Source organism: Larus michahellis, chromosome 16, assembly GCF_964199755.1.
Source record: "Larus michahellis chromosome 16, bLarMic1.1, whole genome shotgun sequence".
In the NCBI taxonomy this organism is placed as follows: domain Eukaryota; kingdom Metazoa; phylum Chordata; class Aves; order Charadriiformes; family Laridae; genus Larus; species Larus michahellis.
This window is the reverse complement of record NC_133911.1, coordinates 7,463,548-7,477,690: the sequence shown is the minus strand read 5'-3', so window position 1 is coordinate 7,477,690 and position 14,143 is coordinate 7,463,548. Positions and strand designations below refer to the sequence as shown.

Sequence of the window (14,143 nt, the reverse complement as noted above, 5' to 3'; positions counted from 1 at the left end):
CTGAATGGGAATTGAGAGAGTGCAATTAATTAGCTGGTGGCTAGGTTATTTTGAAAGGGTTCTTTTCCAGCTGTCCTCACGTTGTCCCAGAGCGGGGTCGTTTACCCAGTGTGCAGATGCCAATATACACACAGAGTTACGGGTATTATTTATTTATTTTCTGCAGAGATTCCATCCTTCTAAAATATATTCTGCCTTTTTAAAAGTACATTCTGCCTTTTGAAAGCACATCAGGCTGCATGTTCTGCTGGTCACCTTGGCAGGCTTGTTCCCAGTCACCTTCCCGGACTTGTCCCAGCGCCTGTCTGTGTGGGAAGGGGCAGTCGGAACAGGCTGTTGGTGCAGTGGCTGGGTGGGTGCTCACGTGTGGGTTGGGTTTTTTTGTTTGTTTTTTTTTGGTTTTTTTTTTTTTTTCCCCATCCTTGGGTTTTTCTGGGATCTAACGGCACCTTTTTCTTTCCAGCAAGATTCTATGAACAGATACGGGGCCCTCAGCTCCCAGCACAAGATCCTGAAGGTAAGGGAGCAGTTTGGTTCCTCGTACTCCCCGGCCGCTGCGGGTCAAAGAGTGCTCCTTGGAAGGGGTCAGGGCTTTCGCTTACCGGAGGTGCCCAGGAGAGACCAAGGGCTTCCTGCAGCCAGTGCCGGCAGGAGGGAGGAGGCCGTGCAGTGGTGTTGGTCTGCATTCCTTCCTGACTATTCAGGTTCATGGGAGTTTCCTATTTATTCTGTTGGGCTTTGTGTCAGATTACAGCCTTCACCTTTTCCTCCTCTCAATGGTAGCCTTTGTGCGCTTTATCGCACAGGAGTTCTGTTGTTCAGCGTGTGCTTCTCTGGGTCTCTTGGTGTGAAAATGGGTCTGTTCACTGTAGCTTGCCCTTTGGGCTAATACAATTGTATTCCAGCCCCTGTAAGAGGCTCAGAGGGGGGCGGCTTGTAGCATTTTATAGCTTATCGCATGCTCTACCTGAAGCATATCTTGATGTTAAAGTTTGCTTTTGTTAGAGCAGCGCAACTGTGGCTGGTGATGGTGGTTTTCAAATGTTTTTAGTCAGAGGGTTGGCAGTGAAATGGTAATTTAATTCTGGGATGTAGAAAGAGGGCTAGGTTCCAGCAACCCTTCGCACCGCTGGGTTGTATTTCCTGAGCAGAGCTGGACCTCCAGCTGCCTGGCTTTTTGGATTCAAACTTGGGGAAAAGGGAAGTACAGTTCTGTCTCTTGGGTATTATCCAGCACTGCGGATTCTGGGAACGCTTCGCAATAGTAACGTCCCTCTTCATAGCAACCGCAGTCTGAGCAGAATGCTCTGGTTTGCTTGTCTCAAGGGGACAGTGAAAGCATTTCGTCCTGGCTCCCTTTCTCTTGCTTCCTTTTACTGGAGGGGTGGAGAGTAATCTATTTTTAAACTACATTTACAGCTGCTGAAAGAAAGGCCGGCCCTCGGGACTGTGATGCAGTAGGTTCCTGGGCTGCTCGGGTGGTCAGCCTACCTAGCTTTGGTAGAACTGGCTGGGTCAAGAACGTTCTGCTTGTATTTAAGTTGCTTCCCTGAAAAATAATCACACGTAGCGTGTTCCAGACCTCCTGTCCGGTAACTGCAATCAAACAGCATCTTCAGATGCCTCCTAAAGTTTGCATACGTTGGTCGCAGCCATCCTTAGAAACCAGCTGGGGGTGAGGACGCTCTCTGGGCTTGATGAGCTGGACTGGGCCGCAGGCGCTTTGGGTGACCTTGGTGAGGACACTTATCTCTCTCTCTGGCTTCCTGCTGCTATCCGAGGATGAACATTCCCTCCCTTGTTCCCAACTGTCAGCGGTCTGACAGACATTATGCACATCACCTGCCAGACGCAATATGGGCTAGAAATTAATTGACCTGAGCCGATGAGGACTTAAAATTCCTTTAATTGGTTAGAGTTTCTTGTTAAAATCAATTCTCACTTGCTAACGTTTGGCTTCTGAGGTGTTTAGTGTCAAAATGATTTTAGGGATTCTTTGCGGTGCTTTCTGCCGGTGGCTCTGATAAGAACTGTAAGTCCCCAATGTCTTTGAAAGCCAGAGCAGGAATCTTTTATTCTCTTTATTTTCCCCCCGATCTTGTGATCTGATTAACCTGACATCCTTGTCTCTCTCTTCGTTCTGTCTCTGGGACCCCTCCATACTGATAGCTTTTTTCCCTCTTCATTGTGTGTATTTTTGGAGCAGTTATTTCTCTCCTTTTAGTGAAGGATAATTGCTTCAGGGGAGAATGCCTGGGCCACAGATGCTTTGTTTTACTGGGGATAAACGCAATCATCGATAGCATTCAGAGGGTTTGGGGTTTTTAAAAAAGACGATGGGTTTTTTTTACAGGAAGGCTGATTGAAATTGCTGCCTGAGTCCGGAGGAGCTATTGTGTGGAAGGGCCAGGGTTCACCTGTGAGCCAATCAATCTGCATACATAATTGGTGTTGACAAACTGAATGTGGAAGGACTCTCTAGGTTACCATGGGAACCAAAAAGGAGGTGAATTCTGGTTCAATGGGTCCGAGCAAAAGGATGTCTCAGCATGTTTTGTTCTTGGGCTCTGCGAGAGGGAAGGGGAGAAGGGAACAGCTCTTCAACCCGCTTCTATCGATGAATTCTTGGCTTGCCTGAAATAGTCTGTGGTCTTGTGAGAGTCTTGTTATCCTGGAGTTTAATGCCTGGGAGCCCCATGTTACTCTGGGGAACGTGGGCTGTCCCTAGTCTCTCTGTGTGAGAGGAGGTGGTGTCCTTGCAGAAGGTCTCCCTCCTCTTCTAGCAGCTTGGAGTGGTGGGTGGGAGAACAGCCGGGCTATCGGGAAGCAAACCGAGCGGAGAGAGCAACCTGAGTTTTCGGGTGTCCGTGTGTCCTAAGTGGCTAGCAGTACCTGCACACTGAAAGGCATTGGGAGTTAGACCTCAGCCTTGCTTAAAGGTGAACTACTCCTGTAATGCAGTGTGCAGAGTGATGCTACGTGCACCATGGAAACTATGTCCTTCAGCATGTCTGGGACTCTGGAAAAGACCTTGGATTTGTGCAGGGTTCCACAGGTATTTGGTTTGATATCAGCAAATACTGTAGCCCACATTGCTGTCACAGAGCAGGGTGTGCAGGGGAGCTGAGGAGTAGGAATAGTTCTTGGCTGTGTCCCAGAGTCTCCATCTCTTTTTTTCAGGCAGGAGTAGACTTGCCACCACCTTCTGCTTCCAGTTTAGTGGCTTCCAAGGAGACCTCCAAAACTGCTTCACAAAGCAGAGTTTAATTGGCATCTCACATCCCACCTGAAACACTGAACACAAAGAATATTTTATTGTGTCTGGGATTTCTACTGGAGGAATGAACACCTCTTCTGCCTCCCCGAGCAACTTATTAAACAGAGGCACTCAAGTAGCACTTGGCAATAGCTAAACTACTCTTCTTCTCCTTGTACTGACTATTTGTCACTTCTTTTCATATTCAGAACCAGCATGAAGATGTCAAGAAGCAGCTGCTTGACCTGCAGCTGCAGCACAACAGCTTGAAACTGGAACATCGTAAGGTGCTGGAGACCCATAGCCAGAAATATGCCCAGCTGCAGCAGGAGAAGGACAGTGAAGTCTCAAACCTGCAGGGTGAGTGTGATGGAGAGCTGAGAAAACGGCAGGCAGAGAAAGGACTGAAGAACTGAGTTCAGGAGAGGACAGTGTTTCTTCTACAGGCCCCCAGAAGGTCTGCAGACACTGTAGGAACAGTTCCGTATGACCGAGTGTGCATCACCCCAGCCCTTCCATAGCTCAACTGGAGCATCGTCCTCCCACAGGGTGGTGGTGCAGGGACAAGGGCAGTGTTAAAACTGGCCAGGCTTCCTGAGGCTGCGTCGAGGGGAGGTGAGAGATGCCCATCAGGGCTATCGAGCGTCTGTCCCATGCGAGGGAAGCAGCTGGGATTCACAGGTGGTGTTTTTGTGTGGGAACACACACCGCAAAAGCCTCTGGCTGCTTTGGCTGACAAATGCGTTGACCAGTTGACCTTGAGTTTAACCACGCTTTGGGTTCTCTGGGGTTCAGAGACCCCTGTGCTGTCGTACTGTGTGGGGCTTCTGCCAACACCAGCACTTTCATGGTGTTATTTTAAAAGCCTGATTGACTTTTGCTGGCTGCTTACTCTTACTGCAGCTGCTACTTATCTTATTTGTGTAGAGCCAGGTAACGTAACAAATTATTGTGCCAGATGCTGGTTGTGTCCAGACCGTGAAACAGTCCATGTCCCAAGGAGGTCACACTCAAAATGGATAAGGTGATCCAAAAGTGAAAGGCAGGAGGCTGAGGCAGAGGTACGTGCCTGTGGTTCCACGGTGGGCTGGGGCAGGAACAGCAGGTTCACCCATCAGATAATGCTGCCGTTTCTCTGGTGGGGGAGTGTAAGTTATCAGAGATGCTTTTTGTGGCAGAGATAAAATATTGTGACATTGAGGTATCCCTTGTATTTCAATATACATTTTCCACTTCTCTGTACGCTCTTGACAATGGAAACCAGTTTCTGCGCTACTGGATCCTGTAAATTCTAACATTTAAACTTGGGAGCAAATTAAACATACTTGATGTAATTAATGGTGCAGGTCTATAAAATGCATTTAATAGTGCAAGTATTACAGAGAATGCTGATCCCTTTAACTTCCAAAGAACAGTTTCTCTTTAGTCTGCTGTTTAATTAGATTGTGGGGTTTTTAAGGTTCACATCTGCTCTCAGTTAGATTAGGTCTGGGAGAGTGAAACCTGCTGATGTTTTCTTTGGTTTTTTCCCTCTGATCAACAAAGCCCGAGTATCTGATGAGCACTCCTGGGCTAGCAGGGGGAAATTGAGCACAAGCAAGCGAAACCTAAATATTTGGTTGTCTCTCTTCTTGAAATACCCAGCCCCCAATGCAGTAAGAAAACAAATTCTGACAGAGGAAGGAGAATAACGATCGGAAAAACAATTCAATGAGGGGAAGCTAGTCAGGAAAGTCACCTTAGGGCTGAGATATTAATATTTTCTGTCCATCTTCCCAGGCTATTGTTCACTTGGTACCATCTCTCTCCTGTGCTTTAAGCTCAGAGCTGGCTAGTAAATCTTCCTTTAAGTATTGGTAGCCATGCCTTATAAAAGAGCAAGACGGTCTCATGAGAGGTGGCAAAGACAGAGCTCGTAGCATTGCTAATGCCTCATTTTCTTTCCTTATGTTCCTCCAGTACTTTCTATATATGTATAATGTGCCCTCAGGAGACATGTGCTGGAAGACGTGCCTCTGTCAGTGAGTATTAGAGAGAAGAGGTATCTGAGATGGGCATTGCTCAGGGCTGTCGCCATGGAACAGAGGGATTTTTTGCTAGGTTCAATTGCAAAAATGAGACCCTCACCCCAGGGACGCTGGAGGAAAGCAGGAAGCCCACTGGGGAGTACGAGAGATTGCTTTCACAGGTCGAGCTGGGTTTGGTAGCTCCTTTCGGTGGTTCTGGTTTCCTTCTGGCTGCAGGAAAGACAGAGCCTTATTTTCCCAGTTTGACGTTAACCTTCACCGCAAGGCAAGAACACGGCACCCAGCCTCAATGGCAAAATGTCCTGTCCCAGGGATGATTGTTATCAAAAAAGATATTCCGCTGTAATCAGAAATATCTGTAATCTTGAGCTGGAATCTGGCATGCAATTCAGCCTACAGCAAAGTCACCATCCTGTTATGGGAAAAATTCCCGTCCTTGTCCTGGTGGGTGCAACTATGTTTGCAGAGAAATCACGGCGTGTGCAGTTCTAGTGGTATTTTAAGAGAGCTTCAGGATCCAAAATAAGGCTGACAGGTTTTTTTGACACGGCCTTTCTTTCTATTGGAGGAATTACATTCAAGGCAGCGAAACGTAAGTGCATTGTGTGTCTTGTCACTGAAGTATTGAGGAGCGTGCGAAGAGCTTGAAAGGAGCCCAGCCTGGGGGCTGCAAGGCAGCGGCTTGGTACTTAATGGCAAAGGAATAAATGTGCCTGAGGACCAAGTTGTCCTGCGATCGCTTTCTGTAAGCGGGTTGTGGGTTTTTTTGCTTGTACCATTCATTCAAGAGGCAGCTCCTCTGTGCATATTGTCCTCCCCAGTGTGGAGGGAACATCCATGTTGGATCTGCTGTGGGTTCAGGAGACCTGACGGGCGTCTCTTGTAGTTGTTTCTCAACCTTCCAGTTACCACAGGTAGGGGCAGTGACCGCTGCTCTCCCTGCTGTTCAGCCGCAGTGGGTGAGGGAAATGAGGAAATAAATATCTAATTCTGGTAGCAATCACAGCAAGAGCCTGACCCTGATGGCAATAGTTAGCAGAGACACTCCGGAGAGGAAGAAGTCCCTTGGATGGGCAGGACTCCTGAGAGCTCAAAGGAATGATGGTCCAGGTTTGTCAGGGTGTTTGTCTTAGTCCCTACCTAGTGCTTCACTCTAATTCCTGGGCTTGGGGAGATCTATGAGGTCAAGATGAGTTTACGGTAAGGAAGAGAGATACTACACTTGCAAAAATAGCGCTCTTATACAAATTTCTTCTTCTCTTGCAGACACGGTCTTTAAACTCAGAGAAGAGAGCAAGCTTCTCCGGAAGGCCCACCAGGAAGTTCACTCTCAGCTCCTTAATGCCCAGGTGATCAACAAGGGGGTGTCTGTGGCCCCATGGGACAATCTTCCACTGGGGTCTGGGTGCACCATCAAGTATTCTCTAAGTCATAAATCTAGCTATCAACTGTATTCCAGTGGGGTGAGTTGCCTAAAACAGCGCTGGTAGTATAGATGCATTCTGTACAAGGAAAATTCCCCGGCCCAGTAGCTGAAAATACAGGTTTATGCCTATAAATTAATTGGAGAGAGAAATAGCGATGCGGAGGTGCCGTGCCTAGCTTGCTGAGACTACAAATAGACGCTCAACAACCCTGGCAAAAAGGTCTCCTGCATCTCCCTCTGAAGCCTTAGTAGAGAGGGAGACCTATAAAAAGTTTGAAAAGAGCTATGTAAAAAAGAAGTTAGTGTTCAGTAATACGTGTTGGAACGATGCTTCTGGAGGCCGGGGCAGACATGCAAGTGGTGTTGGCTTGAGACTAGAGAGGCAGAAAAGCATTTTTCTGCAGGGGGAGGGGTGTGTGGGGGGGAGAAAACCTCCAAAGTTTTGTTGATCTGGTGTTGTGCTCATGCTATGGAGACGGTGTGAGCTTCTTCAGCGCGCTGGAAGTCCTGAGCTCACAGAATTCCGCTCACCCAGCTGAAGCTGGGAGCTCCTGGATGACTTGGGAGAAGGAAGTGGGAGGACCTGGTGTCTCTACAGTGTCTGTCTGAGGCTCTTGTACTGAGCCAAGACGCAAGCAGCTTTGTAAAGGCACTTTAAAAGTCACGTCGCAGTCTGAATTAGCCTTGTCTGTTGCTAATTAACAGCCTTCTGTCGAGCACTCCCCTGGATTATGGGATAAGCCCAGAAGCGAGGAGCTAGTTGTGGTTAGATGCGGTTGACAACTGATTCTTCCCCTGAACTGGATGCTGAACTTGAACTAGAGGTGTGGGGGATGGTGGGTGTTGACTCCTACAGGATTGTGCTGGAGTTCTGGCCTGATCTGCCCCGCAAAATAGCGAGGAATAAGTGGCTCTGGGGATTGCTACTACACAGACGACGGGTTGCTCCAGGCAGGAAGCCCAGGTTACTGACGTCGCAGGCTGCTGTCACTCCACAGCTCTTTGGCTCATGTCAGGTGTGGTTTGTGGGGTCTCAGGTGGACCATTGGTGCATTTGACTTGCCTGCCTTCATAATCGTGATTTACCACTGAACTGCTTTTTGACCCTGCTCCTCCATGTGGCTACGGCAGCCTGCTGGGATGTCTGCAGGGACGCTGCCTGCAGCATGTGTGTTGGAAACCAAACCAAGGCTTCCAGCCTCCGTAGGGGTCAGTCCAGCAAGCCCATACCAGGAATCGAAACAGCGTGTGACTACGAGCTTCTCCAGTGCCCTGGGAAGCCTACGTTCACCCCTCCCACTGTCAAAATGCATCTCAGCCTTCGCTTTTAGGCCTCCTCACCAAACTTTCAAAGTAGCTGACAACGTCACTGCTCTGTAGCTTGTTCTCAAGTGACATTGAGACCCAGTCGGCTCCCATCCTGCAGGCCTCTGCCATTGACAACTTGGATCGATATCGGTCGATCAAAGGTCCCCTGTTTGTCATTACGTATTTCTACTTTTGCCTTGCTGGATCGATGCTGAGTGCGTTTGCGTCTGGCGCACCACGTAGGACCAGTCCTGAATTGCTCTTCAGCAGAGGACCCTTCAAATGCTGTTTGACCAGCTGGGCTGGGTTGGAGAAAGCAGTCAGCAGTCCAAGTGTGCAAACTAGCGCATGCTCTGAACAGCGTTAAAAAAACCCACCTTGGCTAGAGATGACTGAGGCTGCAAAATCAAGTGCTTGCAGAGTGGAGACCATGGTGGCAGCTTTTGTGCTGCCAGTCTTCACTTTTGGCCCCTTCTGTGTTGTGAGCAATGGGAAAAGCAGCTTGCCAGGAACAGCTCACTGGCATTTCTTGCCAAAATTGAGAGTGAGCAAGAGTAAAAGGTTTTGCCCTGGTGTGGGAGACACGGCTCAGCTCCCTACTGTGGATGTGCTGGGCAGCCGCGTAACGCAAGTGTGCTCCAGCCATCTGCCTGACTGCTGTTTCTGGCTCGGTTGGTCCCGACGACTTCAGAAAACACTTTGGATCTTTTTGACAAAGAGCCTAGTGTTAAATCTTAAAGTCTCTGTTCGGTTTTCCGATCAGTCCTTTGTAGTGTCTAACCAGCGCTTCGTGACGCTAAGGGGAATGGAACTGCGTTTGCCTTCGGCGGGGTGAGATGCCGTACGGCAGAGCAGACGCCTGCAAAGAGTCCCAGCTTCTTTAGCAGCGCTGCGGTTCTTCATTGCGCTGAGCGTCCTGTTGTTCGTCTTGCTCCCTTCTGGCGGGTGAAAGTTTAGAGCAGTAATTTGCGTTCTAGATGACATGCTCATTTCCCGAGGATTCTGACGTGTCTCCCAAGCCCAGCCTGCATCAGAGGAGGCATCGGGCACCGCTCGTCGTGGCGGGGTGCGAACAGCGCGGGGGAGTCTGTGCACGAAGGCTGGTCTGATGCCTCTTTCCCCTGGGCTGGCCACCTTAACAGGCTTTCGATGGGGACGAGTTCTGCTTCCATCTGGCTTGTTCTGACGGGAAGCAGTCCCCTACTAGCTAGGGTTATAGCCCATGAACCGTTCTTGGCTTCCTTTTCCTTTCCTCATTCCTTTTATGTTAGCTTTGCCGAGTGGTTTTGTTGGGGTTTGTTTTGTTTTGTGGTCTTTTTGTTTTGGTTTGGTTTTTTTTTTTAATGTGAATTTTAAGGTCAAATTTCAGGGGGAAGAACTGAAAGCAACAGAGCCTGCTCAGGAATTAATTTCCTGCTAAACTTCTCTTGCTGCTTGGAAGCTTTCCTGCGCTGCCTAGTCCCTAATTTGGTCCGTTTCCAGGTACCCTGGCAAGCATATGGAAAGCTCTCCCCCCTCGCTTTCCTATAAATAACTGAGGTAGGAGTTGGGGAGCTTTTCCTGAGCAGCTTTTTCAAGGTTGGAGACGGAAGACATAAGCTGCAGTAGAGAGAAAGGTGTTGTGTTTGCTTAACAGTCCAGGAGAATCAATTTTCATTTGTCTTGCAAAGTAAATGGGATTGTCAAGTAGGATTATGCCAATTATTGTCAGCCCCGCTGAGATGAGCGCGTCCGTGGAGAAACGCCTCCACACGAAGAAAAAAAGCTGACCCGAAGGTACATGTATGTGAGGCACAGGAGGGGAAGGAGCCACAACCAACAAACCCAGGATATAATTCTTGTGGGAAGGGCAGGAATTTTGTCAAGGGCTTGTTCATTGGGTAAAGAATCAGTGTCGTGGGTCAGCCCTTCCAGGGTAAAAATACACAATAAAATAAGAGACACGGCTGACAAAGGGGGAAATACAGAGTATCCGTGAGGTCAGGAGGGAAAGCTGAAGACTAGCTGGGGCTTGTCATTAATGGTTGTGGGTTATCTCCAGCTTCTTCATATATATAAAATAAATATCTTCTTTAGTAGCGTATCTGTGCTGAACAACTGGCCATAGAAGAGCGTCTGTTCCCAGCAAGGAGTTGTTTAACCCTGTTACTGTGGAGGGGTTTCTCTCTACCCTTCTCGTCCCCTCAGGCCCAGATGGAAGAGTTCAGGCAGCTCAAGGAAGCTCTACAGAAGATGCCAAGCTTCAAAGGAGGAGGAGCTGGCAAGGGGCAGCAGCAGTTCCAGGTGCCGAAGGAGCAGCCCATGGTGCCAGCCAACAGCCAGTTGCAGCTCGTGAGGCAGAAGGTGTGGTGCTCCCAGAACATCCCAGGGAGGACAGTTCTGCAGGGCTTCTGTGGGTTTTCAGCGTGGGGCTTCGAACTGGAGGGAGCTGAGCTTGTTCCTTTAGAGTTTGCTCATGTCCCTTCTTCCTTGCAGGCTTTTCCAGTCAATCAGGAGAATCGCCCTGGTGGGATCCCGCTGGCCTCGCAAGTCTCTGGGGTTCAGAAGCAGGCGGATGGCCCTCTGCTGCAGGGCCAGAACTTGTACGGTAACGATGGCCCGAGGCCACAAGCTAACGTGGTCTTCACCCGTCCAGCCTCGCTGCAAGACGCCAACTCGCTGCCGGGGGCTATGCCCGCCTGGCCAGCGAGACGCGGGGACGGCCACGTCATCCGATTCACCCGGACCATGAACAGCCTACCCAACGGGAACCCAGTGAGTTCCGCGCGCTCGCTGCTGCTCTTGTGCAGCCCTTGCTTTTGAAGCTCAGTGCCATGATATGTGTAATGACAAGCACATGTGCGTCCCGCTTCCCTGATGTGGGAACTGCCCTGCCCTCCGGTTCCAGGCTCCTGTGCGCTCTTCAGAGTTCGTGGTTCAGTGGCTGGACCTGGAGGAACGGGCTGGGGTTCTTGTTCTGGATCCTGCTGGACCTGCAAGGAGTAAATCATAAAAGCAGCTCCCCTGCCTCCCGGGGGGATTGAGAGTGACCTGATGGAAAGCAAATCTCTAAAAAAAAAAAAAAAAAAAAAAAAAAAAAAAAAAAGACAATAATTGCAGTGTGGTTAGACTATAATTTCAGTAACTATTATAATGGCAGCATGTGTGAGGTATTTTTAGATGTAGCTTTGTTGTTCCTCTTTTTTTGGAGATTCACCTTCCCAAGACAAGCTTGGGTCACATAGGTAGGATCCAAATTATTTCCCCTTGGCTGTGTGAAAGGAAAAGGACCTCTTTTACTGCAGGCTGGCTGGACGGGAGTATGGACTTGTTCTGGGGCGCTTCTGAATCTGTTGCTCTTTGAGAGAGGATTTTTCTGGCCCTTGAGCCTGCCCAAATGCAAAGGAGATGTGCAGGTATCTGGTAAGATGAGGAGCTTGCGTATATCCTGAGCGTATGCATGTGTCTTCTCTGCAGGATCTCAAGATGGTGATGCGCATTCAGGTGAAAAGCAACGAGGAAAGCCAGGCTCCTGGGTTGTCCCTGTCTGAGCTGAAACAACCCCCTGCAGCAGACAAACCTCAGCTGCCAGACAGCCACCGCTCCGCCGGGAACAAACTGGTGCAAATGCAAAGGTCGGTGAAACAAAACTCGCTCCTGCTCTCCACGTTCAGGCTGAAAGGTGCCACACAGGCTCGTCCCTGCTCTCTCTTCTTGTGTTTATTGTGGTTTCTGCTTGAAAGGTGGTTGAAGAAAGTGTTAGTTATTGGTTCCGCTCGCGTCTAATTCCCGTAGCTGAATGTTTCTGCCAGGTCTTGATCTCGGCTGAAGCAGAAGACCAGTCGTCTTGCTGGCAATGTTGTGGGATTGAATGCCCAGACCGCTGGCCAAAAAAAAGGCTCTTACGTTATCGGTGCATGCTCCGTAGGCTGCCGTTGTGTTTGAACTGTTTGGTAAAGTGTTTGTGGGCAGGAGAGAGAAAGAGGAGTTACTGCTGGGTGAGGTCAGGTCAGCGTGGATTTCCTACTGGCTAGAGGAGGGGAGTCCCAACTGACTTCAAGAAATCCATCCCTTTCAGTGATGGTGACTTAAATATCCTGTTTTGTTTAGCGAACTGAAGGAATTCTGCATGATGGAAGCAACCCATCTTCAGCAGCAAGGGTGGCTAAAAATTCCGTCAGTTCCTATAAATAAGAGACATTAAGCTGTGTACTAAAGCTGCAACTTGCTCATTTTCCCCCACTAATTAATCAGGAATCTGCCAAGCTCTGCGGGAGCAACCAGACCTTGAAGACCTGAAAGCTTGTTGTCTCCAAGGTTATATGGTAATCTAGAAGCAGCAGCCAGCCCCGTTAGGTTTCCTCTTGTCCCATGGCCTGTTCCTTGGGAGAAGAGCCCGACCCCCCTGGCTGCCCCCTCCTTTCAGGGAGCTGTAGAGAGTGAGAAGGTCTCCCCTCAGCCTCCTCTTCTCCAGGCTGAACACCCCCAGCTCCCTCGGCCGCTCCTCACAGGACTTGTGCACAGGAGAGAGTGGTTCCTGTCTCAGCAGCGCTCACAGAAACCAGTCTGTTTTGCCAAAGGAAGAAAATGTCTCTCGGAGGCTGCAATTCATCAAAGTCTGGCCATAACCCAGAAACCGACTCTGAAAATAGAGCTTCCTCGTTTAACTTATTTATCCCCAGTGTGCGTCCAGGTCATATCTGCTCCGTTTACTGCAGCAAACAAGATTTAATTCCTCTTTTTATCTGTAGAGGAGACTTCTGGATTTCATTCTAAATTCCGCCTGGCCCTACCCGTTCTTCTCTGCCATTGTTGTCGGTTCCCTTAACCCGTAATCTTCCCACGGCAGAGATTGTGCTTTGCCTGTTTCTTCAAAGGGCAATGTCCTCCCCGTACTGCTTTGACAGATAACATCTGCACGGGCAGACGGAGTATCGGCACACAGGATATTCTGCCCCTTTACAGGGAAGGACCCGTGTGGGTGTAAGGGGAGGTGAGGTTTGACGTTGCGATGGCAGAGTGGCCTTTCCTCAGCCATGCGGAGCCTGGAGAGGACACTGCCACTACTCTGTGAAACAGAAAATGCAAATATTGGGTTTTTTTGGCAAAGGATTTCTGAAAGGGCAGAGGTCATGGTATGTTTGGTGTGCTGCTTCTTTTCCTGGATCTATCAGCAAGAAATTACGGAGCAGCTGGAGGCTGTTATTTGCACTGCGTGAGATTTGTGATAAGGAGCCCATAAACCAACTCTCTCCAGAAGGTGTGGGTGCCAAGAACAATACCGAACTGCAGCAGAGCACAAAAGAGGCCCTGCGTCCGATGCCAGGAGCCGCCCTTGCTTTGGGTGGCTGTGACCAGCAGATTCCAGATGAGCTCTCGATGGCCGATTTGCATCTCGACGGTTTTATAATGGGGAAATCTGAGCTGAAGGCCGGGTTATGATTTTTCTGACTGAAAGTTCTGCGTGGTGGTAGTCTGCTGGCTTTAAAAAAGCTGCTAAAGTGAAGGCCACTTGTCCTTTCTCCGCAGTTAAAAACTTAAATGTCTTAAGTAGGCTTTTAAATCTCAGCTGGCTTGTGTAGCAGGACAGGCTGGACCCAGCAGCAATCCTGCTTGAAACTGGTGGGACCTTACTCAGGCTAAAAGTTTTTTGTTTCAGTCACTTTTGCGAGCCCTTATTATTGGGATTTCGTCCCTTTCTTTACCATTCTTTTTTTCTGAAGGTGTCCCCGAGTAAGGATATTTGGGGAGGAAACCTTCCTTTGTGAGGCAGGCCTGCCTTCTGGGCTTTTCAGGGGTTCATTTAAACTAATACGAAGATATTCCGTTTCTTCTCTGACCTCCGCTTCGTTTCCATGCAGCGGAACGGTGTTCCGCGGAGCACTCTGCTGCTGAGCCTCTGGGTGGGCACCCGTGTGCTACTGCTGCAGGCAGAGAAGCGTTAATGAAAAAAGGGTTGCGTTTGGCGTATACCTCGATAGGAAGTGCCTGTCCCCCTGAGGCACCGCCGTTAAGAAAGAAGCAGACGTAGATATTGATGTAGACATCGGGAGAAGTGGATTTGAGGTGGAACCGCTACAGAGGAAGGAATTCCCGACTACGGGTTACTCTCCGCGGGGAGAGCCGTGTACGAACAATTGACCGCTC

The 14,143-nt window shown here is 49.3% G+C and overlaps 1 protein-coding gene across 2 annotated transcripts in view; it reads left to right on the top strand.

Moving 5' to 3' along the window:
• Window positions 1-14,143, top strand: part of LOC141751897 (uncharacterized) — a 35,676-nt gene that overhangs the window by 11,883 nt on the left and 9,650 nt on the right. For both annotated transcript variants that reach the window (XM_074609485.1, XM_074609487.1), the window contains exons 4-9: window positions 464-517; window positions 3,466-3,616; window positions 6,550-6,632; window positions 10,205-10,360; window positions 10,493-10,771; window positions 11,474-11,631. In XM_074609485.1, the coding sequence (XP_074465586.1) occupies window positions 464-517; window positions 3,466-3,616; window positions 6,550-6,632; window positions 10,205-10,360; window positions 10,493-10,771; window positions 11,474-11,631 (881 nt within the window). The remainder of the gene's footprint in view (window positions 1-463; window positions 518-3,465; window positions 3,617-6,549; window positions 6,633-10,204; window positions 10,361-10,492; window positions 10,772-11,473; window positions 11,632-14,143) is intronic.